This window comes from Diadema antillarum, unplaced genomic scaffold (genome assembly GCF_040938485.1).
Source record: "Diadema antillarum isolate AM-2024a unplaced genomic scaffold, OU_Dant_1.0 seq00001871_RagTag, whole genome shotgun sequence".
Taxonomy (NCBI): Eukaryota; Metazoa; Echinodermata; class Echinoidea; order Diadematoida; family Diadematidae; genus Diadema; species Diadema antillarum.
In genome coordinates, this window is record NW_027272540.1 from 208445 (window position 1) to 236215 (window position 27771).

Here is a 27771-nt window from a genome sequence, read left to right on the forward strand (position 1 = left end):
CCTTAGTGATTTAGATTTCATCGGAATGCATCTCATATTCAAAGCTTGCAGTGATCAGTTCCCTTTTCATCACATGTAAGGCCCGAGTTATCGGGAATTCATGTCTTTTGATCTCGTGGATTTACTGATTAATTCGAACGAGTTTGGGAATTACCCTCCGACGCAGGCTAACAATTTCAACAGTCCTCCTCGTGTACACACTCATATATACTTTGTACAGTAAAATGCATTGTATATTCCTTCCTATTCCTTACAAGGTATACGAGGAATGACTTCGCATATGATCATAATCTCTTATTTATCTATTTTATTCTTTAAGAGTCGTGATATTCGAAGCTTTACATTTCACCCAGTAACAACTTGTTGGTTTCCTTAACTGATTCCTATGAGTTCAGGAATAACCTTCTTACACAGACTTACAACAATCGTACTCGTGTACACATTTATGTTTACTATGTACAATGACCGCATTTTGTTGTATATTCTTCCAAATTCATAACAGGAGGAGGAAGTGATTACGCGTAGGATGTTCATCTTTTTGGGTTTTTTCTTTCTTTCTTTTTGGTTGTTAAGTACCGCAATATTCAAAGCTTTGCATTTTGCTCAGTAAAATCACTTTTCATTTCTCTTCTTGCACATGATATTATATTCTACGGCACACCTTGTCATTATTATTGTGCCATGTACGTAATGAAAAATAAAATAGATGAAAAAAAGATAAAACTATAAACGCACTCGGGGAGAGCTCAAACCTCCGCCAAGCATATAGGCCTGTTTCCAAATGATAAAGAATCCTTTAAAATACTTTTAAAAAATCCTCATCAAGACAGTGCTCAAGATTACTATCAAAATTTAATCACCTGTTCCTTGTGTCATTATCAACTTTTTACTGAAAATTTCATCCAAACCCGTTCATAATACATGTACTTTGAGTTATTTTGTGAACAAACAAACAGACAAACCAAGGCCGGCAAAAACATGACCTCTTTGATGGAAGGCAATAAGCTCCTAAGTAAAGAATAAGGATGAAGAAAATAATGATTAAGAAAAATGCCGGATTGGGTATCCTTGGATATCACGACTTCTGCGATCAAACGTTGAATTTCCTGCTCAGAGGCGCCATAAGGTGGGGAAGTCTGTAGTCTGCGTAGTTTCCTTCGATCAGACCCTTTGCGTTGTCGGCTGCGTACCAGCAGTCCTGGTAGTCTCTGATCAAGGGTACACGACGAATCTTCCGCATGACGTTGACGCTGCGCTTGTCTATGCTCAGCGTCGCGTTGACGCTGTCGGCAATGACCATGGCATCGACGCCATCCTGATCGACTTCAGTCGGGATGGACACCAGAACATCCTTCTTCTGTTGGAATTGACCTTGATGGTGAAAAAGGAGTCGAGGGATTGGACAAATTAGGAATTGAATCATGAGAGGTAATCGATTCCGACCATAAGTCTGTCTTTTATTCCACTTCATGCAGTCGTGCATTTTCTTGTTTGCAGTAGAGGTTTCGTTTCTATTGCTGATGTAATGTACATTAATATGCATGTGGTGGCCATTTTCTGTGGTCAGATCCCTTCGATAAATAGCTAAAATAAAAGCAGATTAAGAGAAGATGACGTCGTCCCTTTCTCCTAACAAAAACACAAGGTCTTTAGTCTACCAATGTGTCCAACTCCTTGTTTTCCTTTTCTTTTGTTGTTGTTGTTGCTTATTGTTGTTGTTGTTGTTGTTGTTTGTAGTAAGCGCGGCCAATAAATATTGTCACCCTACATTCTATCGGAACATGGGCAAAATGAACTATGTGCCACAAATTAAGTTTTTTTTTTCCAATACTGACATTATGCCGTCAAACGACTGAAATTATAACTTAAGAAAAAATCTGATGCCATCTTACCGATCAGCCCGTGAACTTCGTTGGAAAGACCACGCCTCTCTGCGACGTAGAAGCCAAAATGGGTCACTCTGTGAGCCTTGATGATGTCATTGGGATCGTGCGCTCTCACGCGATGCAACATGATGACGATCGCCACTTCGTCCCCGTGGCTGATAATCACGTGACGCTTGTGGCGTACCTGCACGACGAAGTCTCCGACTCTCAAGGTGAGGTCGTCTTCCCAACGCAGCCTGAAGGCTTCGGTGCTAACCTCGATGAAGTCGGGGGTGAGGAGGAGATAGCGGTCGTTCCCGAGACCGACCCTCATTTGGCCGAAGTACGTTCGCACCGGCTCGTCTGGTTGGCCGTTGACGTTCTCAGACTGGTTTGCCATTCGTCCAGCTGGAATCACTAACGCCGTAACCGTGAGTCCTAAAACAATTCAGACAAGTGAAAGTTTTGTCATTTTTACACCGTATCAAGACTACCGAGCTCTCATTACACGAATAAATAAACAAACAAACACACAAATACACAAAAACAAAACAGTAACTTCTCTGAATCATCGTAAAGCTGCATAAAAACAAGAATAAATAACCTACAGTTACTTTGATAACAGTTCCTGACATACATTGTAATCAGCAAACAAGGGACAGCTGTGTGGCAAATATGGACCCCATTTCACATTATAAAAAATGATATGATAGCAACTCTTGCTGGAACGGCAATTGTCATGGAAAGGAAAAGAATCCAGCTTCCCGATTGCCATTAGAAGTCGCCATTCCAGCAAGAGTTGCTATTCTAACATCTTTTATGAAATTGGGCCCTGCTCACTGCTGAGACAGGAATGAAGACTATCTTCACAGGACATGAAGATCGGTATTCGAGAGTGAGACCCACCGAGCTTGGGATCATCCAGGAGACTGAAGACATCGCCGGGATCGCCATTGATGTCGAAGCAAACGGTGACATCGGTTTCCGGGAGTTTGATGAGAAAGTGCGGATCACTATCAGCTGTCGAGAGAAAAAAAGTAAAACCAAATTCAAATAATCGATGACAATTAATAGGAGTCAACTTGGTTCTTCTAATGATCTAATGAATAGTTATAGCTTTGTTGAATCAATAATCAACAGTTACTATCCAGTGAAGGGCTTCTCATGACAGCCTTGCCGTTAGTTTAAGAATATATCATGTCCTATAGTATCCAGAATAATTTTCATATTCTGATTACACGATGATCTGACTGATTGATTGCTTGAAGACTGATTGGTTGAAATCATTACCGTATGAAACTGACTTGAGATTTAATTAAGTTATATGAATTCAAAGAATAAAATTTGAAACAAAAAAGAATGAAAAGGATAGGCCTACAGTTATTTAAGCAACAACATATGGGTAGATTATCTGTCTATCGTCACCATTACCAGGTATGATGCCATAACTTGAAAAGCAGAGCAATGTACATACGACATGTACATTTTGCCAAGAAATTGATAGCGTTCGGGAAAGAAGCGATTATCACGAAAAGTGATTTTGACACGTAGCATCAGACAAAATGACGAAACTCAATCCAACAAATACCCGTAAGTAGCGTATACAGATAAAATGCTTTTGTGTGTGCGGGTTCCAGAAGGGCATTAAAAATTGATGTACACCTCTAAAGGGAAGTCAGTTTCTTCGGAGAGTTTCTACGTTTTGGTATCAAATTAATTGTTCGTTCTTACCTGAAGACAAAGGCGCCTGAGGTCCCCTTAGGACATAGGAAGTGAATGGTGGGCTTGAGGGTCCTGCAAGAAACAATTATTATTTTTAAAAAGTCATCAAAGACCAGTTTACGCATAAATTCCGCTATTATCTTCACTGGACTTGAATCGACTTTTACTGATGCATTCAGTTTAGTGCAAAAGTCATGAGCATAAATATGACCATATCTTGATAAGCAAACATGACCGACGAAGAGTAGATAATCATAGAGCAATATGTTAACGATTTCATACTTAACTTCAAAGAGTTCTGTGGCATTAGTCATGTGTTATCATAAAACTGCAATGGATCGTTGGAATCAGTGAGAATAACTTCAAACAAAAAATTGTCACAGTGACTGATCGCACTTCTTATACAGCTTTTGACACTGGCACCACAGCGCTTTTATACAGCGTATCCAGAGTGAGGTGTTCATTGGTCTTTTGCCGTCAACGAAACCAATAACCCAGTTTATGCTGTGGTTTCTTCTTCTGACCATCCGTTCTGGTGCTCTTTATCTCATTTTAGCTTTTTGTGCTGAATACTTTTCATTCATCAATTTTGCAATCAGAACTACTCACAGGGGGTCATTATAAACAAAGCTATAGTTTGCTTCCGGTAATATTGGGTAGTGTTTGTTATGGAAATAAATTATCTGAGGTAAATAAAAAGAAGTTGATATAAGATGGACATATACAAATAACTTCACGCAATTTACGAATAATGACCTTTGGTTTCATATTCAATTTTTCATCTGCTGGTTTGAATTGAATTTTTATGCTCCTCTTGTTAAAGTACTAATATTTATACCAGCCATGATAGTTAGGAGTACTTCACACCGAACACGACTGTTTTTACCCGCGAGTTGCTTTTTTTTAATATGTGTGCATTTGCATGTGATTGCATTCGTATCTTGATGTAACTAGATGATGTAAATAAACCACATGGGACCAAGGAATGACCCCCTGGAACACGGAGAAGGTGAGATTTTCGAGATCTAAATCTGCAACCTAGCTTTTTCTTCGCTTTTCAAGTAAGCATACCTCATCATTTTAAAAGGATGGCATAGTTTCGGTTGAGATGAGAATTTTAATTTTTTGCAAGTTAATTATACAGAAACCACTTATATTAAATATAAAAGAACATACATCCTGGATGAGGTTCATCTGATCGGTGATTTCAGAGAAATATGTTCTTCTTTCACAATCACGTAAAATTATTCTGTACCTTGGTGAGTACTTAATGGTGGCTTCTTCAGACTGAGTCATACTGCCATCTACGACGAAGTCTGAAAAAGCCACCAGGAGGAGGCGAAAGTGCTCGCTAAGGTACAAAATAAGTTTACGTGATTGTGAAAAAAACAAACATACAATTCTAAGAAGAATTAAACGTTTCGTTAATGATAATCGGTTTTGAAGTGGCTGAAATATCCATAAACAAAGGGGTCCAATGACAAGGTGGGATCTATCTTTTATTAGGACCACTTTGTTTTGCTTTGTTTTTGGATATCTCAGCCATTTCACAACTGATTTTCATCAGATAAACTTTTAATTCCTCTTGGAACTGTATGCTCTTTAATATTTTATACAAGTATCTCACAAAAGCTTAAAACCCGGATACCCATCTCAATCAAAACCATACCATCTCTATAAGCTTCTTTCTTACCTCATTGTTCTCGTCTGTACATGACATAATATTCCATAACCAGAATCATATTTTTACTGTTTTGCGCTCATGGAGTGTAAAGGGACTATGTAGTGCAAATGGATGTTGACCTCTAGTATGTGGTACAATATTCCATGCTGTTAATGAAGCCATGGGCATATGGCGAGAAAACTGCAGTCCCAACGTTGTATTATCTTGCAAGCACAAGACTGAACTTGATTAACAATGGGCAAAATTGTATAATCTCAAGACAGTAGACCATTCTTATCTTATCAGTATGAATTTTAATAATCATGATTAATAGGCCAACGATGCCACAGACAGTGTGCACAGGTACAATACACCCATTCAAAAGGCATTTTGTGAAATTAGAATAATGCCAAATAACGCCATCATATCTGTCCTCTTTACATGAAATCTTGATAACTGAAGTTGTATGCTATATCTATATAACTTTCTGTCACATGTCATCAGTATGGCTTTTCGCTTAAAGAAACACTTATATGAAGATATATATATATGCATATATAATCTATATATATATATATATGCATTTTTAGCACGTCTGCTTGTCTTTTCCTTGTGTACGGAGTAAATCAAATGCACAAATGATGGCTCCCTATTAGCTCCAGGAGCAACCTCAAATTCACACCGTTATGTCGTGGTATCAAGTCCTTTCAATCTGCGCCTACAGTGCAAATATATACATGCATGCTCTTAAATACTATTTCAGTTTCAGTTTCAGTAAGTTGTATGATTACAATAGTTGTACTATTGTATTCATTAGCACGTCTTCAATCCATGCGCCACTTTGGCCCGATTTCACGAAGGTGGTTTAAACTTGGACCATAGTTTGTGCAAATTTCTTCTGCGTAAATACGATTATACAGATTGTGTACGCCGACAGACGTACGTCCGGTAACAAACGCCCGTTGATACGCGCATGTTTCAAGTCTGAATTTTGATTATGGACCAAATCTAAACCACCCTTGTGGATGTGGGCCAAAGTTTACATTTCTGCTTACACATATACCTGAATTTATCAATGCCATTTATTCCTTTGGCCCACTTTGTAACGCATCATTGGCAGTGCACTTCCAAGGTCAGTATGCTGTGTGAATCACCACAGCGAGTTATTGTACGTATAACTCCGTTATGTAATCATAATTGACGCTCTTCTATTATATTAATCACTAGGGGTGGAATTTCTACCGACTTTGTTTCTTTGATCCAGTGCATCTGCTTTGAAAATAACTTCCACAGGACCCAATTTTTTTTTGAGTGATCTGAACAAAGAATTTATCCAAGCACCATCTCTTATTTCATTTCGGCATGAAATACATTTTTTTTCTTCTTAATTTATATCTGTAGCGATTTTCTTTATTTACTTGTAAAATGTGGAACAAGGAACAATGAAAGAAACAAAACAAGCGATCAAACAAAGAACATAATCCAAAGTCTTACTCTGTTTCCTCGCAACCCCACCACTAAACATCCCCCTTGACTGTATTGGAACATTCGGAGCTGCTTGCGGGCTTAGTGATTGGGCAACGTCGGCCACCTCGTCCTCCGCGACGACGTCCTCGCCGCCATCGATGGGCTCGTCGACCGCATCCTCCTCGGGCTTCACTACAAGCAGCGACGTCAGTGGGGTGACGAAATGGTACTTCATGGAGAGGTTGAGCGCCCGCTCGGTGAGATTATCCCTGGCCGCTCGGTTCCTGGTCGTCTTCCGCTGGTCCAGAATATTCTTAATGGAAAGGTAAGCCCAGAGGCGCTGGGCGAAGTTGTCGACTTCGTTTCGACTCAGAGTTCGTTCCTCCTGTCCGTGGAAGGGGAAAAACAGCAGTATTGGCAAGGCACAAGATATTATAGTACGGTATTGCTTGATAATATAAAGTGCCAAGACGTATAGCTTCACAGGTAAGTATACATGGTATGGTAATAGGGCCTACTGGAGTTTGATACGATAGGGCGTGGCGCCCTGTGGTGCGGTATGTGATGGCATGGTGTGGGTGCTTTATCTCAGCAGTCACCAATCGTATTGAGTTTATTTTTCAATGGCCAATTTAATGATAGACAGGGTAATTCGTAAATTCTTGTCATGGATTATCCTTAACATAGGCAAATGATATAGGCCTGTTGAATTTTCGGCCACTATACATTGTGATATCCTGGAAGCCATTATTACTTGAAGTTTTTTTTTTCTTTTTCTTTTTTGACGTAAATGCTGGAAAAACGTCTTTATCCTTCATAAACTTATATACACATGTATTTTATTTTCATTCCACTTGCGCATATCACAAGGTCTGGGAAATCAGCGGGTGCATTTCTGCACCATATGTTTTGGGACATGCTCTTAGAGATTTCTCCTGGTTCGCACCACTGATTTCAAAGAATAAAAGAAAATGTGCTACACGCCATTTTCTGCTCAGCACAATATTCTATACAAGGCAATGATGTAACGTTTTCTATCTCGAAGCTTACGTCAACGGGTACTGAAGTGTTAAATTCGATGCCGACATCGAGGGACATTGCTGTTATCGTCACGTCCAGTTGGAGGTCGTTGCTCTCATTCCCGTCAACGAGTGAGAGCACGGCAGGCTGTGCTGCCGAGGCGAGGATCGTTTCGTTTCCCGCCGGCGTAGCCGGGTCGTGGTTCTCCACAGTTTCCGTGGGCTGGTCCGGCTTGTTCCACACGGCATTGATCACTTCATCCTTCAGCTTTCCCGCTACGGTGATTTCCGTGCCGTCGTAGTACGCCTTGAACGAAGACTTGGTGAGACTGTCCTTGTCTATGAGGTTGTTGTTGTACTCGATGTTGATGTTAAACAGAAGGGGGTTGGCAACTTCGTCGTAGAAACCCTTCATTTGCAGGGCCGCGTCGGAATCTTCGTACACTTTCCTCGCCAGGCCGTTGTTGTTGAGCGAGAGCTTATCGAGGAAGTTGTAGTCGACGCCATGGCCGAACCCGATGTTGAACACGGAGATGCGTCCCTCAATGATCTTGGTGATTCTGGAAGTGATTTCAGCAGTATTCGTGACCTCGCCCGATGTCGGCGCACCGTCCGATAGCATGATGATCAAGGGGAGACTGTTTTCCCCCGTGTGCTCGTCCAGAAGACGGACAGCTTTCAAGAGACCTCCGTAAAAGTTTGTACCTAGAGTATGAATGCATTAACATGTGACCCGTTTCTAACAAAACTCTCATAAAATGACATAATGAAGCCGAGAAAAATGTAAAATCTAGCGCTCACCTGAGTATCGCAAGTTCACCTTTCATGCAGTCACTAATCTAAATTATTCACAGCTCTACCAAAATTTGACCAGGCATTCTCAAGTGGAAGATGAAAATGTACAAGAAGGGCCCAATTTTTTTTAAATTCCTTAATTTGGGGGGATTGGGGCCCCCTGGGGCCCTCTGGGTGGGGCATGGTGCCCAGTTTGATAAATTGAGATCCTGACCCCTAGGGATGCTACCTGCCAAGTTTGACAAAAATCCATCATGAGGTTTTCAGGAAGAAGATGAAAATGTACAATTCAGGCCCCCATTTGGACCCTTCCAACCAACCCCCCCCCCTACCCCCAAGAGGGGCATCCCTGGATCTCCTATGAACAAACTTGAAACTACAGTCATTAATGTACTCACTCATAGTATTATCTCAGCTCTATGACTTCTGATTCTAGAGAAGATTTTTAAAGATTCCTTCATTTTGGGGGTTTGGGCCCCCTGGGGGCCCCCTGGGCGGGGCATGGTGCCCATTTTAACAAATTGAGATCCTAACCCCCTAGGGATGCTACCTGCCAAGTTTGGTGAAAATGGGTCATGGGGTTCTCAAGAAGAAGATGAAAATGTACAATTTAGGCCCCATTAGAACCCTTCCCCACCCCCCTCCCCTGGGTCCCAAGGGGGGCACCCCTGATTCTGCCATGAACAAACTTGAAACTACAGTCATCAATGTACTAACTCATAGTATTAACTTAGCTCTATCACTTCTGGTTCTAGAGAAGAAGATTTTTACAGATTCCTTAATTTTTGGGGGTTTGGGCCCCCCTGGGGGCCCCCTGGGTGGGGCATGGTGCCCATTTTAACAAATTGAGTTCCTAACCCCCTAGGGATGCTACCTGCCAAGTTTGATGAAAATCGGTCTTGGGGTTTTCAAGAAGAAGATGAAAATGTAAAAAGTTTACGCACGACGCACGACGGACGACGGACGACGGACGACGGACGACGCACGACGCACGACGCACGACGCACGACGCACGACGGACGCCGGACGAAGGGCGATCGCAATAGCTCACTTGAGCCTTTGGCTCAGGTGAGCTAAAAAACCAACAACAACATGGTTTTAATACCAGCAAGGTAAGAATTTTGACCCTTGCGTAAAGATTCAACGTTTCATGTCTCAACAATCTATGGTCTGAATCTCTAATGCTTCAGAATTGTTTTGAAAATCTAATTTTCAGATTTATTTCTAAAGAAGTACGTTACATTGGTTTGTTTTGAATTCACATATATTTTTGGCAACTGAACTGCTCGGCCGATTTTTATTCTCAGATTGTTACATTGTTAGGGTGATGGCCGTTTTTTCTTCTTAACGTTCTCTTTTCTAATTCCAATTAGCAAGATGGCGTGTACTTTATTAGACTATCGTGGTGTGTGAATATAGAAATGATTGATCTTACCATCATAATAGTAACGACAAATGAGATAAAAATGAGTATTTAGATATATGCCTTACGCACTCAAAATGGGATGAGTAATAGTATCCTTCTTACAAATTTAGGCATTACACGTATTCAATGTTTATTCGCTTGAGTATTTCACAGAAATTTCAGCAGCCGTTTATGTTCATTCGGTTGTGAACATCTATTTTTTTTTCTCAAATCATATTACCGAGTACGAATTCAAGAGAACTAGGACGTCGCACATATTGTGTGTTTGTGCGTGCGTGTGTATGTGTGTGCGCGCCTAGGCACGTACAGTGTATGTGTGGAGCAAAACTTTATCATGGATTCTTAATTCATCCTTTTCATCTAAAGCTCAATTTTTACACGTCTGTCTATTTTTCATGCTTCTTACACTTAATGTACTGAGTTGGTGCTCAACGTACCTCCACTGGCATCGATCATCTTGACATATCTCTTGGCATCGGCTATGTTTTCTTCCGTTGCGGGAACCATTTGATTGTCCCGCCAGGCCTCCACGCTGTTCTCAAAAACCACGACGTTGAATGTGTCGATGTCTCTCACATCATCCAAGATTGTGGAGAAGGCTTCTTTCGTCTGTTTTCATTTTTTTTTTTTTGGGGGGGGGGGGGAGGGGAGGTGTGGGGGTGAGTAACATTGGAATAAAGAGGTAAAGAAAGTTACTGTGAAATCACTTCCCCAAAATTTGTGAATTGGTCTGCATGCCAGTGTTAGTAAACGTCACTGGATTCTCCTAAATCTGAAGATAGTATGAACTTTATATCATTTATGTGACGGTGAAAAATTGATCTGGTCTTATTTTTTTCTCCAAGGACTTGGGGTTAGGGTAAGGGTTGTGAAGGGGATTCAGGCTTAGCTTGATTTGCGATTGTAGAATTTATGTTTGCTTTATTTATGTTTGGCTTAGCGTGCAGATATTTCATTAGAGCATTAATGTAGCAGGAGCACATGGCACAGGCCACCTATATATATATATATATATATATATATATATATGCATATTATATACATTTACATATTCTGGTTTGATTGCAACGCCGTGTGAGATACAATAAAATAGAAAATAGAGGAGCAAGAATGAAAAAATGAAGAAGATGATGAAGAAGAAGAAAAAGAAAATATAAATTGGAAGACGATAAAGAAGTAAGGGAACAACAAGAATGACAACAGTAACGAGGAAATTAAGCACTAGAAAAACGAAACTTGTAAAGAGGAGGTCGAGAAGAGACGAAAGAATATGAGGAAATTTAAAGGGGTGTAACCTGCCATTAGCATGCTTGGTATAATCAAACAATGTAAACTTTTCTTTTAACCTGTCGTATTTTATTTCCTTGCATCGATCCGCTCTCGTCGATGACAAAGACCACACTCTTCCTCGCTGTTGGTAATTCAGTAGGTGAGAAGTAGTGCACAAAATATCCATTGACTATCTGGAAAGGAGAAAAGAGGGGTGTTGTGACAAAAAACAAAAACAAATTAATGCTACCTTCATTACAAAAAGCAATACTCTTGCTCAGGCCTTCAATTGCAACGAATGTTCATCAAATCACACACTAAATCACAGACTTGGTCATCACACACCACTGAGCTGGTCGACCACTCACTTGGTCATCACACACCACTGATTTGGCTGAACAATAACTTGGTCATCACACACCACTGATTTGGTAGAACACTGACTTGGTCATAACACACCACTGACTTGGTCATTACCGCAGCACTGAGCTGGTCATCACACACCACTGAGTTGGTCGACCACTGACTTGGTCATCACACACCACTGAGTTGGTCGATCACTGACTTGGTCATCACACATCACTAAGTTTTTCGAACACTGAGTTGGTCATCACACACCAACTCAGTAACTTATACACGAACACAATAACGCACACTACCATACAGACTTACCACATTTCTACCTACGCGGTATTTTTATTACATTATTTCTTTTATCGATAATTTGATTGTTTGTTTATCTATTTTTACCTGCAGGTGGCCCGCCTTTACGTTGTGCTGTACGTCATACTTGACGACGAATTCACCCACGATGCCGTTCTGGGTTATGAGGGCTCCCTCGCCGCGGACATCGAACACGATGCGCGAGTAGCGCGACCTCGTGGCGATGGTCGTCAGGTTGTTGAGTTTCTTCTGGTCCTCGCTGTCTGACATTTCCCAGAAGGCCTCGACCTCCTTGAGGCCCTGCGGCTCGCTTATATGGACGTCGATGCGTACGTCCGGAACTTCCTTCAAATCGAAAATGAAAAGTAGAAGAATCCAGAGTTACATTTTGCACGTGAGTAGAAATAAATGAAATAAAAACAAACAATAGAAAGATTCACAATAAATCAATATTTTAATGTTTTTCTCCACATTAAAAAAAAAATGATATGTGACAGCAGTTTAATCTTTAAATTTTAAAGTTTAATCTTTCCGTATTGCACCAAACTGAACCAATGCTCACTGCTCGTTTAAGGTAATGACGCTCACTGCAATCATAGCAGCTGTAATTGCATAACAATGAAATAACGGAAATGATCATGAAAACAATTATCATAGTGGTAATAAAGAGTGGTAGAATAATGATGAGGGTCTCTTATCTTTGATATCATGCAACGAGATATGAATAAGAGGATGAATCATAACATGTCTTGTACAAATCGAATATGAAAAATGCGCGAGTAATAACAATGTGTATAGAGTATGTGAAATTAGGATGGGAACACAGTTTCTTTGTTTGTTCGTTTGTTTGGGTTTTTTTCTTATGCAGCACAGTCTTTACAATTGGATTTTTATCTGTCTGTTTATGTAATGGGACCGCATAACTTAAGTCTTGATGGGTTTAGATGTCGCATTTTACCCCAGTACAAAGTAGATTTTTCGCCCAATTTCAGCAGATTTGCATTTGTTCTAGCAATCATTCAAGTTCGAGCGAATTTCAACGATTACCGACGGAGATCAACATTCAAAAAGCGTACTACTTCATCTAGTACATCATTATACGCTCCACTTTGTATGAAGGTTTTCGGAAATCACAGAATCCCTTCCTAAGCTATGGGAAGGAAAGACAAGATTGACACGTGGGGGATATCCGGCAAAATGGGCTTAAATACATACACTACGTATACATGCCTATAAATACATATACATTGTTTATATATATATATATATATATATAAATCTACACACACACGTATATATATATACATATAAATGTAGGAATATGTATTCATGTATACATAGGTACTGAGTATATGAATACGTATAAAGCCCATTTTGCCGGATATCCCACGTGTCAATCTTGTCTTTCCCAAATAGCTTAGGAAGGGCTTTTATGATTTCCTAAAACCTTCATACAAAGAGGGTTGTGAAACAGGGAATAAGGAGAGAGAGGGAGAGAGAGAGAGAGAGAGAGAGAGAGAGATGGAAATTGAAAGAGGGAGCGTGACAGATGATGAAATATTAGAAAACAAAGAAAAAATATAATGTATGTTTTCCCGCTCAATTTCATCACATTTTCTTTCGAATTAATGAACGCATTCTCGACAATTCCGATGGAGACGTATTTTTCATCTCGCGCACTTTTTCGAACAAAAATGTTCAGTGAAAGGGGTAAAAATTTCAAAGATACATGCACCATTTTTCTCTTTCCTCATATAACACACTCACACACACACACACACACACACATGATATACGTTATGTACATGATTATACATAATCATGATTATATTCTAAAACAGTGCATAAACATATGAATCTCTCTCTCTCTCTCTATTATATATATATATATATATATATATATATATATATATATATAATATATTATATACATATACATATGCACATAACTAACAACAAAGGGTTTCTGCTCGCAGTCTGAGAAGACTTTGGTACACACAGTAGTGATTACTGGGGGTGTTTCACTGAGCGGCGAATGTTTGCGAATGTAGCGATTTTAGGTTTCGTCTAGGACTAGTAAAAAGTTGCAATCAAGTTTGTTAACAGTTGCAATCAAACTCGCAAACAGTTTTAATTGTCGCAAACAGTTTCACATGTCGCAATTTGTCGCAAAGAAATTTTGAACATATTTAGAATTCAGGTATGAGTTTCTTCAATTTGTCTCCCCCTTTTTTCCGACATGTTTGTTAATTTACAGAGCAGCAGTTGCGATCTTAACAAATTTTATTTGTAGAGGGAGACAAATTGAAGAAAAAACTCATACCTAAACCTTCCCCTCTGAATAATATCTTTATGTTATGTTCACAATTTTTTTTTGCGACAACGAAAACTGTTTGCGAATTTGATTACAAGATAATGTTTGCGTACCCTGAACCTAAAACCTAAAATTCGCTAAAATTCACTACGTTCGCAAACATTGGTCGCTAAGTGAGATATCTCTTAGGAAACTCCGTGAAAGACGTTTTAACGAATCTTCGACCATAGGGCTTTGTCAAGTTAATGGCAGATTTTATGCATGATGTATATGATATATATATAACAAAATGTACAAGTATATTGCTATTATAGATGTTATTAATCCCTATTGCTATCATGTGATATTTGCGGTTTTCGCTGTACTCCACTTCAGCACATGAAGCATGTTGTCGGGCGCTATCTATTTACTATAGTGGTTTATGAGTGTGGCATTGTTGGTTAGATATTACCTGGTCTGGCTGAATATGGATTCGATGTTGGAACAAGCCATTTTTCCTCTTCAGCAGCTGCTGGTATGTGACGTTGAAGACAACAGACGTGCGGGCCGACACTGCCACGGACACCGTGAACTTGGTTGAGTCTGAAGAGCTAATTCATAATCGACACCGTTATCATTATGTAACATCAAACAAGCAGACAGAGGAAAAGAAAGCATAGAGAATTATGTCATCCCTCTTTCTCTTTTGCTAGGAATATTATACATCTATATACAGTAGAACCTGTCTATAGCAGCCGCCAGAGGGAGATAAACAGTGTGGCCGTTACAGACAGGTGGCCGCTGTAGACAGGTTATCCGTCATTTTGTGTGTGTATTGCTCGCAAGTATAAAAATTCATTATCGTTGTGAAGCACTTCTATGTGCCTATTATGAGTATATGCATGCGTACAGTAGTCTCATGCATTACAGTGCCGCTAAATTAGATCGAATTGTTACATAGTAGCATGTGAACCAGCAAACAAGATTTTCACGAGTGCATGTACTAAGTCTATTGGCATCTGCAGGCGGAGTTATTCTTTTCGTTTCAGTACATGTTCGCGTGCAGTATAGACATGACCTCTAGCACGTATACAGGAAATGCAACGCTGTCAATTGCAAATCGCTTGCCATGTTTACCAAAACAAATTGCCCGTGCTGAGTAAAGCAGCATTCTAAACCGTGTATGGACGCTCTAAATGCGCGAGGGGCCCTCATTTTATTCCGAAGTCAGAGGTATATGCCTACTCTAATCTGATCTTTGGCTTGACCATCGTCATGCGTTTTTACATAGGGCCTATATTTCGAGATCATGCAAGCACTATTCATTATTCAATTCAATTCAATTCAATTCAATTCAATTCAATCATTTATTGTCTGATTTAAAAAATACAGAAAATCTTCCTCCACTGGCAAGATAACGGAGCATTACACGACAAGAATAACAAACAGATCACATATATAAAAAACAACAACGAACAAACAAACAAACAAAAAACAAACTGATAATTAATTAACAATTCGATAAATCATCAAACGATATATCGTAACTAATTAGACTGAAATACTAATGAAATGAAGAGGTATGTTTGAGACTATAAAAATAGAACATTACAATATACTATTAATGCATTGAATCTTTTAAACATGCTGACGTCTGACTATAGCAAATATATATCAAAAATGCAAAGTCATAAATACAAAATTGCACAGACCCTAAAAATATGTTGGGAGTGAAACATTGTGTGATGTACATAATGTACATTATACAGAAACCCAGGGATCACATGTCGCATGTGTGCCCAAGAAGAGCAGGAATAAGAAGAAAAGAATAGAGGTGGGAAAGGATGGACAGCTGCCTCTATGGGCACACATTATTTTGATGTACACAAGAATAGACTGTGAAAGAAATCAAACCTTTCTTTTTTAAAGATTACTAAACATGTTCAATATCTATGGACTTTAAAGAGAAAGTAAATACAAGAAAATACCTGGCCTCTCGGGCCCAAGAAGACTCGCCTCACTAGTTTGGATATCAAAATATTGCCATTTCCATGCATGTTACACTTTTGTGCACACACACACACACACACACACACACACATTCAGAGGACATATCGATGTATTTTCTGAAACTTTGTGTGTAGTGCCGAAGAGGTCATGACCTCTTCGGGAACTTTCCTTCCGTCAAAACAGAAGACATAAATCTACATACAAAACAAACAAGGGGAAATAGCCCGGTAAAAATAACAATGATCATCCTGATCCGACAGTTTTTCTGATCTGTCCATGATTTATAAAAAATGAAATGATTTTCTATCATAGATGATTCATCGATTTCCGACTGGTAGGGAATTCCAGAGACAATGTCAAATATTTCTCCCGGCTCCTATGACTTACCTCTGTTTTACTTGACCTGCTGTTTGACCCCTGGCCTTGGCCTCGTTGTACTCCTTCTGCGCTACTTCCTTCGGCTTCACCTCAGAGTGGTAGACCACGCCATCTATCGTCCTGTATGGTGAGGGGGCGTGGAGAGATCAGGTCAGAGTATAGAGGGGACGCGGAATGGGGGGGGGGGGGGGGGGGTAAGGAGCTGCTTATTCCCCCAAACTGGGAAAATTAAAATAACAACAACAATCTTAACACAACCGATGACTTTAAGGTTCCTTCGGAGATTCTTCCCGTCAACGCGGACGTATACCATTCACCTTTGACATCCCCTATCTGCTCATCAGTCCCACAAAATACGCCACAAAATACAAACAAACAACAAACAAACAAACAAACAAACAAACAAACAAAAATAGACAAACAGACAAACAAACTTTCCGCGACTCCTGGCAATGTTCTACCTTAAAGCCACTGTCTGCCATTGGAAGCACTGATTACAAAAATGTTCGAGTTATCACATTTGATGCAAATGTATACTGTATGAGTTGTATCACAAAACATCCTACCATACAAAAAAAAAAAATCGCAATGAAGCCACAAACATATAAAGAGATACAATTTCATCGCTAATTTTCTCAATAAACCATAACTGTAGACGGTTTATTCTAGAAACGGTTTTAATAAAACTATTGTTCACATTTTATAGGCCCTATATTTACACTGTAACACTTACCATTGGTTGTACTGATTAACTGTTACACATTGGTTGTTCCTATCCCTTACTGACTTTTTAGAATTATTTTGAAGCACTGAAAATGTTTTGTTTTTAATCTGCAAATGGTTAATAGAGACTTTGAGAAGATGAAGCAGTACCTGTATGCACAAACAAAAGGGTCTCACAGGATTACATAATCATAGAAATTAAAGTAAAACAAAGTGGTCCTAATAAAAGATGGGACCCATCTTTTATTAGGACCTCTTTGTCTTTGGATATCTCAGCCATTTCAAAACCAATTTTCATCAAATAAACTTTGAATTCCTCTGAGACTTTTCCTCATTATCCCCCCCCAAAAAAAAAAAAATGGTGGACGCCTGAAACCCCTTCTCAACCAAAACCAAAATATTTGTGGAACATTCCCCCAGGACTTACATGGAGAAGGCGCTAATGAAAGCATCCTCGGGTATCTTTACGGTGAAGGTGGCCTCTGCACTGTGGTTCTTGTTCATGTTCTTCAGCTTGCTCCGAAATTCCGTGCTCGAATAACGCGCCGTGATGTATGACGTCACAGAGATCTTCAGAATCTCGGGCGTCAACTTCACGCGGGTAAAATGACGTGGGAAGAGAAAGGGGGGGGGGGGACAAAGACTAGATTTAAACCCAAGCAAGAATTCGTCATAAACTCGAGATCTGGGGCCCGTTTCATAAAACTTGTCATCAGTGACAACTGCCACATTTCTATGACAAATTTGCTCTTAGCCAGTCAGATGCAAGGATTTCAGTAGCTTGTCACATCTATGACAACTTGTCACTGATGACAAGTTTTATGAAAAATGCCCCGGATAATAGGAATTGCAATGATCTCCAGTCAGACAAGCAAATAATTTCTGTTTGTTTGCTTGTTTTTTCTTTTGTTTTGTTTTTGTTTTTGTTTTTTATTTCTGCATTCAATCAAATATAATTTGAATACAAACTTCAAAAAGTACTAAGACAAAGAATAACAAGTGCAGTGAAATAAATCGATAACAGTACCTAAATAGATACACATAGATGATTGCATTGAGCAATGTAGATACACAGAAACATACAATAAGATATACAGTATTTTTTCAGTAAACAACAGAGATCATTGAATGCAGGAGACCACCATCGTAAGCGATTAAGCTTGAAATGGATGAAGGCCTCATAAAATGACTATCCAACGACACAGCTCTCTTGGAGGAAGGTGATCAAATGAGTGCAGTGCTGTTGCAGGTGAGAGTGCAAGATGCAGTTGAAGGAAGAAAATAGAGATTGACAATAAGATGACAATCGTTTACCATAAATATTTGTTAGCTTAATTGGTTTGGAGAATATAATTGTATCAAATATTGTTTTAGTGAAGCTTTCAAAGAATAAATACTTCAACAGGACTTTATATTATCCGGGAGATTATTCCAAATGTCCGGACCCGAATGTCTTATAGATTTATGTGTCACTAATAATTTGGGATTCAAAAGATGGAAATTTCTACATATACGGGTAGGGTACGAATGGACAGAAGTATTAAACCTAAACATGTTATCAAACGATGATGGAAGTTGATCATGTATATATTTAAACATAATTACTGCTACTTGAATAATATTCAAATCAAAAACCTTCAATGTTTTAAGCTCATGAAATAAAGAATCAGTATGAGCCAGAAACTGCGATCCTGTACAAATACGTATAACATGATGCAAATGCTCATTCCAAGTCAAATTTGTATCTATATATACTCCCAGAAATTTTGAATTCGTTTTCTTTTCTAATGGGATATCATTAATGTTAATATGTATCAGCGTATCTTCATTATGAGAATGAAGTTTGAAATAAATGAAATGAGTCTTTTTTATATTCAAAGAAAGTTTGTTAGACTTAAACCAACTAGATACTTTACTAATTTCAATATCTAAAGTATAATTTAAAATCTTAAGATCTTTATGAGAATAAAATATGTTGGTATTATCAGCGAATAAAACAAAAGAGAGAAGACAGGATGTATTAATGATATCATTGGCATAAAGAAGAAATAATAGTGGGCCCAGAATTGAGCCTTGAGGAACACCACATTTGATTAAAAGGGATCAGATTCACAACCTTTGAAAGTGACATATTGTCTTCTATTAGTTAGATAATCTTTAAGCCATAAAAGTGCTTGTCCCCGAATACCATAATGACTAAGTTTGAAGAGTAAAATAGAATAGTCAAGAGTATCGAATGCCTTACTCAAATCACAAAATATACCTGCCACATGTTCTTTATTTGCAAAAGCACTCGTAGTTTTATCATAAATTTGTATTGATGCTAAATCAGTTGAATAATTCTTTATGAAACCATATTGATTGGGAATAAGTAAATCATACTTTTTAATAAATTTAAGAAGTCTATTATAAACATTTTTTTCTAAAATTTTGGATGTACTAGGCAACAAAGAAATGGGACGATAATTACTAATTTCATGAGGATCATTTTTTTTTTATGAATAGGATTAACTTTACCTATTTTCAGCAGATCAGGAAAAATACCTTGTGATAAAGAAAGATTAAATATATGGCTTAACGGTTCTGCGAGTGGATAAACTATTTCTTTCAATAATATCATACTTATTTTATCAAAACCACAAGATTTAGAGCTATTCAAAGATTTGGAGATATTAATAATTTCACTGGGACTTGTTGGATTGAAATAAATAGACTCCTGATTTTGTTTTTTTCTTTTATCTGTTATGAATCAATACCCTAACTTAAAATCAAATAAAAAAATGTTTATCATGTAATCATAAACCGAAATCCTGATTTTTCGTGTATACATAATATATGTACATACCAAAGTTAATGTTACGTCATTAATTACGTCATAACTAGCCATTTCATCTGATGCACATGCACGTTAATGCTGCCAATATCATGTTTTGCGAAAATGTGTTAACTTGTCCACTTCTAATGACGGTTTATTTCATTTCAGACGTTATTGAAAATTCTTCTTATCCATTGTCTCATTGGATACTCTGTTCATTAAAGCCAACATCGACCCGGTGTGGCACAGGACTTCGATTCAAGAAAAGTTAAAGGGGCATTCCAGACGATTTTTATAAGTTTAGGCCTACGTCATGGAGTACACAACTCAATAGTTCCATGTTGTGGAATTTATTGCGGTCCTTGAGCAGAGAAATCAATACTCTGAAACACCCAAAACAAATTACACTGGGAATAGGGCTGATGACAGAGGAGCCTCACATAATTCAGAAATGTCGCAATGTAATACATTACAATACCATAATTATGCTTAACAAGTTCATCTGCGTAGAATTTATGAATGCTTTCTTCTTTTGTTGTGCTTCCTTGAACCCTTACTCATGCATTTTTATAGCCAGGCTGCCATGTCATCATACTTGTTCATTGTGATCTGTTTTAATTTTCGAAAACATTCTTATTCCTCATCCCAATCACTATTAATGAAACTATGTACCCATGCAGTATAACCAATTTATAGTTATTCAAATGTAAAAGTCTGAAAATCATCCGGAGACGTTCACAGTCTCTTGCTGGCTATGGCCATAATGCTCTAGTTCCATGCCCTAGTGTGACGTAAGAAAGAAGTTTGACCCTTTTCGCGCGTCAAAGTTTGTCCAGACCTCTTGTCGCATGTTCCCACGCTCTAATATCGGACTATCTGTATCCTGAGATTTGGAAGTCGGGATAAACGTGTCGACGGAAAGAACTGTACAGCAAAACGGCTACTAATAACAAGCAGTGATTTATTAACACCTAGATGCTAATTAGCTGGAAGGGAATGCATTGGTTACACTATTAAATTGGAGGAATTCCGTCTCCACCCCCTACTTTGTGTTATTTTCCGGAGCGCTGGAAATTAGCGAAGTCTCTACTGCGATATCTCGTTCTTGCACACATGCGAGAGAACAATATGTACATCCAACTTTCGTGGTAAAACAAAATTGCCTTTTAAAATGGTCGGAAAGATAACATTAAAAATTGGACCCATGTGTTTTCGTTTGGCAAGATGCTTGTAATAATGACTGACTTTGATTTCCCTTATATATTTAATTGCTATGAATTTACATGCGAGTCTTATCCTTGCAGCGGTCAACGCGAACGGCGACGTGGGGTGATAATCACTTTGTTCGACTAATTATTACCAAAACCATAACTACTCGCCCCCACTGCTGCCGCATCAAACGTCATGATATCTATGAAGGCAGCAGACATAGAGCCGTACTTCTTCTTCTTCTTCTTTTTCGTTGTCGTCGTCCTGTTCTTCTCAATTCTTTTTCTTTCAAGCGGTATGGTGCTTGGTAGCGGTGGATATTGACAGTATAGTGATGAATGGATTGTTGGAAGAGGAGAAAAAGTATGAAGATAGGTAATAGGCAGACGACGATGTAGTATTGTAATAGATGGAGAAGCATAGATCTGCACGTATACCAGCTATACGTTTGAGTCAATCTCCATCAAGAGAGAGAGAAAGAGAGGTATTATCATATATATATATATATATATATATATATATATATATATATATATATATAGAGAGAGAGAGAGAGAGAGAGAGAGAGAGAGAGAAATTCAATGAGACGGACAGAAAGAGGGAGAGAGAGATGGCGATCCAAGAGAGAGAGAGAGATTGGGGGGGGGGGGAGATGATTTGAAAAAGAAGAGAGAGAAAGAAGAATCCAAAACATGCATACGGATCTCTGCGATCTCTTTGACTACTCACCGTGAGCACAGGTGTCTCTATTACGGGCTCTGACTCCCACTCAAAGTCGCCGGATCCGTAACCCGAGAAAAATCCGGCGACTCCTCGCTCTTCTCTGACCAGCAGGTCCCCATCGTCCAATTCAGCATCCGGGTCTTCCTTGGGGGCTTCAAACGGCCCTGTAAGGGGGGGGGGGGGGGGGGGAGACAATACAGGGGCGTCACCAGCTTTTTTTCAAGAGGGGTGCGTTTTGACACTAAATGTTTACGAGATTTTTGGACAGACATTTGGAACATAGGAAGCTCTCAATCCCTAGACTTTTACTGTTTTTTTGAGGGAAACCAAGCGGGGAAAGGGCACCGGCGTAGCTAGGATTTAATCTTGGGAGCGAGCAAGGGTGGGGAAAAGGTGTGGAAGTGCCGGAGGGGGTTGTACCCCCTATAAATGGATTATGGAATGACGGTGTGAAACGACAAATTACTGGCAGCGATATCAGGAGAATGTCATAACGACTACATGCGAGCGAGCGGAGCGAGCGAGCTTGAAAAATTTGACATTATGCCGTTCGTAGCCATATTTTTTTTTTTTTTTTTTTTGCTTTGGAAATTAAGGGGGGGGGCACATCGGGCGCAACTGCTGGCAATTACTGGCAGCAACATCAGGTGAATGGCATAATAATCAAATGCGAGCGAGCAAAGAGAGCGAGCTTGGAAATTTTGACATTTTACAGTCCCAAAACTGTCATTTGGAGCCATATTCTTTTCGCTTTGGAAACAAAGGAGGGGTGGGGGCGTAACGGGCACAACTACCGGTAATTACTGGCAGCAACATCAGGAGAATTGCATATCAATTAAATGCGAGCAAGCGAGCGAGCTTGAAAATTTTGACATTTTACAGTACAAAAAACTGCCGTTTGTAGCCATATTTTTTTGCTTTGGAAATTAAGGGGGGGGGGGCGCACCTGGCGCAACTGCTGGCAATTACTTGCAGCAACATCAGGTGAATTGCATAAAAAATAAATGCGAGCGAGCGAAGAGAGCGAGCTTTAAAATTTTGACAATTTACAGTCCCAAAACTGTCATTTGGAGCCATATTTTTTCGCTTTGGAAATAAAGGAGGGGTGGGGGCGTAACGGGCACAACTACCGGTAATTACTGGCAGCAACATCAGGAGAATTGCATATCAATTAAATGCGAGCAAGCGAGCGAGCTTGAAAATTTTGACATTTTACAGTACAAAAAACTGCCGTTTGTAGCCATATTTTTTTGCTTTGGAAATTAAGGGGGGGCGCACCTGGCGCAACTGCTGGCAATTACTTGCAGCAACATCAGGTGAATTGCATAACAAATAAATGCGAGCGAGCGAAGAGAGCGAGCTTTAAAATTTTGACAATTTACAGTCCCAAAACTGTCATTTGGAGCCATATTTTTTCGCTTTGGAAATAAAGGAGGGGTGGGGGCGCAACGGGTGCAACTGCCGGTAATTACTGGCAGCAACATCAGGAGAATTGCATAACAATTAATGCGAGCGAGCGAGCGAGCTTGAAAATTTTGACATTTTACAGTCCAAAAACTGCCGTTTGTAGCCACATTTTTTTTTTTTTTTTTTTTTTGCTTTGGAAATTAAGGGGGGCGCACTGGGCGCAACTGCTGGCAATTACTGGCAGCAACATCAGGTGAATTGCATAACGATTAAATGCGAGTGAGCGAAGAGAGCGAGCTTGAAAATTTTACATTTTACAGTCCAGAAACTGCCGTTCTTAGCCATATTTTTTCGCTTTGGAAAAAAACAAAAATCCAAATTAGGCTAATCAATGGTCATTAGCATCAAATTGCAAAATCCAATCTTTCGCTTACCATTAACTTCGGAAGGCATGATTAACTTTGATTGTGAATAAGACGTTATAGACATCCGAAAAGGTCAGTATACTTCCATTTGTTTTCTCTGTCGCACAAGTGTAATGAGTCAAGCTGACTCTAACTTGTTCGCAGTATTATTATATGTAGGAAAAAAGCTGCTGAAAACTGCTTATCCAATAGTGGCGAGCCAATGGAGTAATATGAAGTTAAGGGGCCTGAGCTTTTGATCCTAGAAGAATCTTCGTCAGTTTGTAGCCATATTTTTTCGCTTTGGAAATTAAGGGGGGAGGGGCACCGGGCGGAACTGCTGGCAATTACTGGCAGCAACATCAGGTGAATTGCATAACGATTAAATGCGAGTGAGCGAAGAGAGCGAGCTTGAAAATTTTACATTTTACAGTCCAAAAACTGCCGTTCTTAGCCATATTTTTTCGCTTTGGAAATTAAGGGGGGGGGGCACCGGGCGCAACTGCAGGCAATTATACTGGCAGCAACATCAGAAGAATGGCATAAAGATTAAATGCGAGCGAACGGAGCGAGCGAGCTTGAAAATTTTGACATTTTACAGTCCCCAAACTGCCGTTTGTAGCTATATTTTTTCGCTTTGGAAATTAAGGGGGGGGGGGGCGCACCAGGCGCAACTGCCGGCAATTACTGGCAGCAACTTCAGGAGAATGGCATTACGACTAAATGCGAGCGAGAGGAGCGAGCGAGCTTGAAAATTTTGACATTTTACTGTCCAAAAACTGCCGTTTGAAGCTATATTATTATTTTTTTTCGCTTTGGAAATTAAAGGGGGGGGGGGGAGGACGCCCGGTGCGCCCCTCCCCCTGGATCCGCCACTGGTAGTCAAGGGTGTGGGTTTATGTTCATGACTGGGGGAGGTATGACCAGCGAGGTGGCGTCGAAGTGACCAAGCGGGGAAAGGATGTCCAAAATCTGCACTTTTATCCCCTAAACTATTGTGCGTGTTTGTTTGTGTGTGTATGGAAAAGTTAGGAATTAGCCCAGGTCAAGTCTTTTTATTGGCAATGCGAGACATTTTTATATAGACTAGTATGTAAAGCAACACTGCAAAATCAATGATCTAGCTTTGATATAACGAAGCGTAAAGTACAAAGGTGTACATTCTACATCAAATTGCGCAACATTTGGTGACTCTTCGTTCGGATGTACTGAGTACACTGCGCACATCCTGCTTATATGCAGAATGCCAACCAGGAATCACGGTGAATCACAATGTTTTGTCGGGTCCGGGCTTTTTTAACAATGTTTCACACTATAATATGGTTAAAAGAAATCATAGAAAAAAAATCCTATTTCTTGATCACCCTTTCAGTCAAAAGCAGTTTACTAACACTTGAACTACTATTTCGGTAAGTCTTTTTTTTTTTTTTTTTTTACCAGCGATTGGGAGGGGGCGCACCCCCCCCCCCCCCCTCCGTAGTTACGCCACTGCTTTTGGGTGAAATAATTGGACAGATTTCTTGAATTCTAACAAAAAAACAAGAAAATCTTTTCATCGCGGGAATTATGATTATGTGGGGTGGGGCAAATGGTGCGCTTGCCTTCCAATATTTTTATGGGGGCAACATTTTTGTTTTCTTTCAAAAGCAAGAAAATCTTCTCATTTCGGGAATTATTAATTAAGGGGGGGCAAAATTAAAATATGCTTGCCCCTCCAATATTTTTATGGGGGTAACTTTTTGTTTTTCTGTCAAAAAAAAAGATAAGAAAATCTTCTCGTCTCTGGAATTATGGAGGGGGGGGGTGGGCAAAATGATATGCTTGCCCCTCCATTTTTTTTTCATTTTTTTTTTTAATGAGGCTAAGGCTCGCTCTCTAAGGGCTGGCAATATGGATTGGTCAGAAGTAACGTACATAGAGTTTACATACCTTTAAGTAGCACACGTACATGCAAACGTGTATAAGTGCTCCGTATCGTACGGATGTACAGTACGGTCGATAAATAGTAAACACTGTAGAATACTAATAGATATGTATAAAATCAGTGCTGCAGAACCAGGGGTGCGAATTGTTTTTGCCGAGGATTTTTTTTGTATGTGTGTGTGTGTGTGTGTGTGTGTGTGTGTCCCTGGTTGAAAATATGAGAAAAAAATAGAAAAGAATAATTATTTAGCGTCCGGCGTTGAGGTCGCTCGCAGACTGATTTTTTTTTTTTTTTTTTTTTTTTTTAAGGATCTGAAGGGGGGTGCGTTCGCACCCAACGCACCCCCCCCCCCTGGTGACGCCCATGCAATAATATCAGCTCTCACTCCGACCTGCTCCGATGAATATGAAGTGCATTGTGTTGTTTATCATTAAGTCAGAGTATACCGTTAATAATGACTGTTTCTTGCAAAATTCATAATTAAGGAGAGAATATAGAACAGTAGCAGATGCTACGGCGGGACTTGAGTCAACTGAAGACATAATATGACATAAAATCAACAAATGGGTGGAACTGCGAGTAAAAGTCAGATAGATATCATAAGATCATCAATAGTTTAATCATCTTAATCCATATCCCCAAAAATCACATGCCTTAGACTTCTTCTTCAACTCAATCGTGCTGCTTTCACGATTCCTAATGAGATTAACGTGTACTTTTGTTGGGGGGGGGGGTATTGACAGATGGAAACAGAGAATATGGTAAAGTAGAGACACAACAAATATTGTCAATATTTCACATACCGGCAGAAAAAAAAAGAAGGAGGAAAGTGAAGAATTATTTATAGTCTTTCCCATGACTTGTCAGTTCAAACAAGAACTTCATGGGTAAACGTTTTATACTAATGTTGGGGTAGAAAATTTTTGAGTCACGCTACTCAAGCTTGCTTGTTGAAAACGAAGCTTTCGGTGTACGAAACGTTTCTTATATTCGGTTTCGGGTAAGGTATTGATAGAGTGCTATTCTGAGAATATCGTGTTTTGTGTAAGTATTTGGCCGAATAAGAAGTAATCAAAGGGTTTAAATAGGCAGGTACTAGATTATGAAGGATTTTGAAGGTAAATATGCAATATTGTAGCTTGATTCTTTCTTAAACAGAGAGCCAGTTAAATATGGTAAGCAGAGAGCACTTTTGTGAATAGCAATCAACATCAAGCACCAATCTCGCACATTTATTCTGCATCCTTTGTAACTTTTGCACAGTGGTTTTTTAACAACTTCCCAATGCCGTGTACAGCAATAATTAATATGAGGTGATATAAATGCATCTATACAATATGACGGAATCTGATAGAAAAGATTGTTTAAGCAAATCCCTCTATACTCTGTCACCTCTTCATACAATATGATATATTGTATTATGAAACTCAGTAAGATGACGTACAATGTAAAATGGAGAACAATGGCATGAAATGGAACATGGCACACAAGGCGAAGGAAATACAATGACATCATACATACTAATAATATGTAAGAAAGCCATAACTTACTGGTGATAATAGCGACATCATCGTCACGGAAATCGGCATCCGAAATACCCGGCGGCAGACACGAACCCAGAGAGGCGAGCGCGGCCAAGGCGAAAAGAGCTCCAAAAAATGCCAAAGAATTCATCTTTTTCATAGCCCGCCAAAAGCTCCCTGTTGATTTGAGTCACCTAGCACAAGTGTATAATTCGTGCCCGTTGAAAGAGGACAGCAGTAAAAGAAAATTTGGATCAACTTGCCCGCTTCCGACTCCTTGTGGGCGTTCTGCCTATACCAGCCTTCCCAACAGGTATTTATAAAAAATGATCGCGTCAAGCCGGAAATGGACACAGAGCGGGTGCGCGGCGCGTGTATGCAGGGACATTTTAATTTGCTGTTATCATGCATGACTAGAATTCATTGTTTATGCCATCGGAATGAAACTTCCCTTGCATTTTAGCATGACAAGC

The 27771-nt window shown here is 39.4% G+C and overlaps 1 protein-coding gene across 1 annotated transcript; it reads right to left on the reverse strand.

Moving 5' to 3' along the window:
* Positions 1 to 987: 987 nt before the first annotated feature.
* LOC139712894 (inter-alpha-trypsin inhibitor heavy chain H3-like) lies at positions 988 to 27569 on the reverse strand. Its single transcript, XM_071624672.1, has 14 exons — positions 27326 to 27569; positions 22047 to 22204; positions 17721 to 17884; positions 16580 to 16690; positions 14655 to 14793; positions 11977 to 12234; positions 11304 to 11420; positions 10395 to 10566; positions 7768 to 8441; positions 6745 to 7102; positions 3597 to 3659; positions 2772 to 2885; positions 1893 to 2303; positions 988 to 1371 (listed from the first exon to the last, which is right to left on the reverse strand). The coding sequence occupies exons 1-14, from the start codon at positions 27456 to 27458 to the stop codon at positions 1091 to 1093; spliced, it is 3153 nt and encodes a 1050-aa protein (XP_071480773.1). The 5' UTR covers positions 27459 to 27569; the 3' UTR covers positions 988 to 1090.
* Between the last annotated feature and the right edge of the window lie 202 nt (positions 27570 to 27771).

Excerpts from the sequence above, each read along its gene's own strand:
- LOC139712894 (XM_071624672.1), bottom strand. The coding sequence starts at position 27,458 with ATGAAAAAGATGAATTCTTTGGCATTTTTTGGAGCTCTTTTCGCCTTG. Across the intron at positions 11,421-11,976 it reads TAAAGGCGGGCCACCTGCAG|ATAGTCAATGGATATTTTGT; the intron begins GTAAAAATAGAT and ends TCTCCTTTCCAG. Across the intron at positions 7,103-7,767 it reads ACACTTCAGTACCCGTTGAC|GAGGAACGAACTCTGAGTCG; the intron begins GTAAGCTTCGAG and ends TTCCACGGACAG.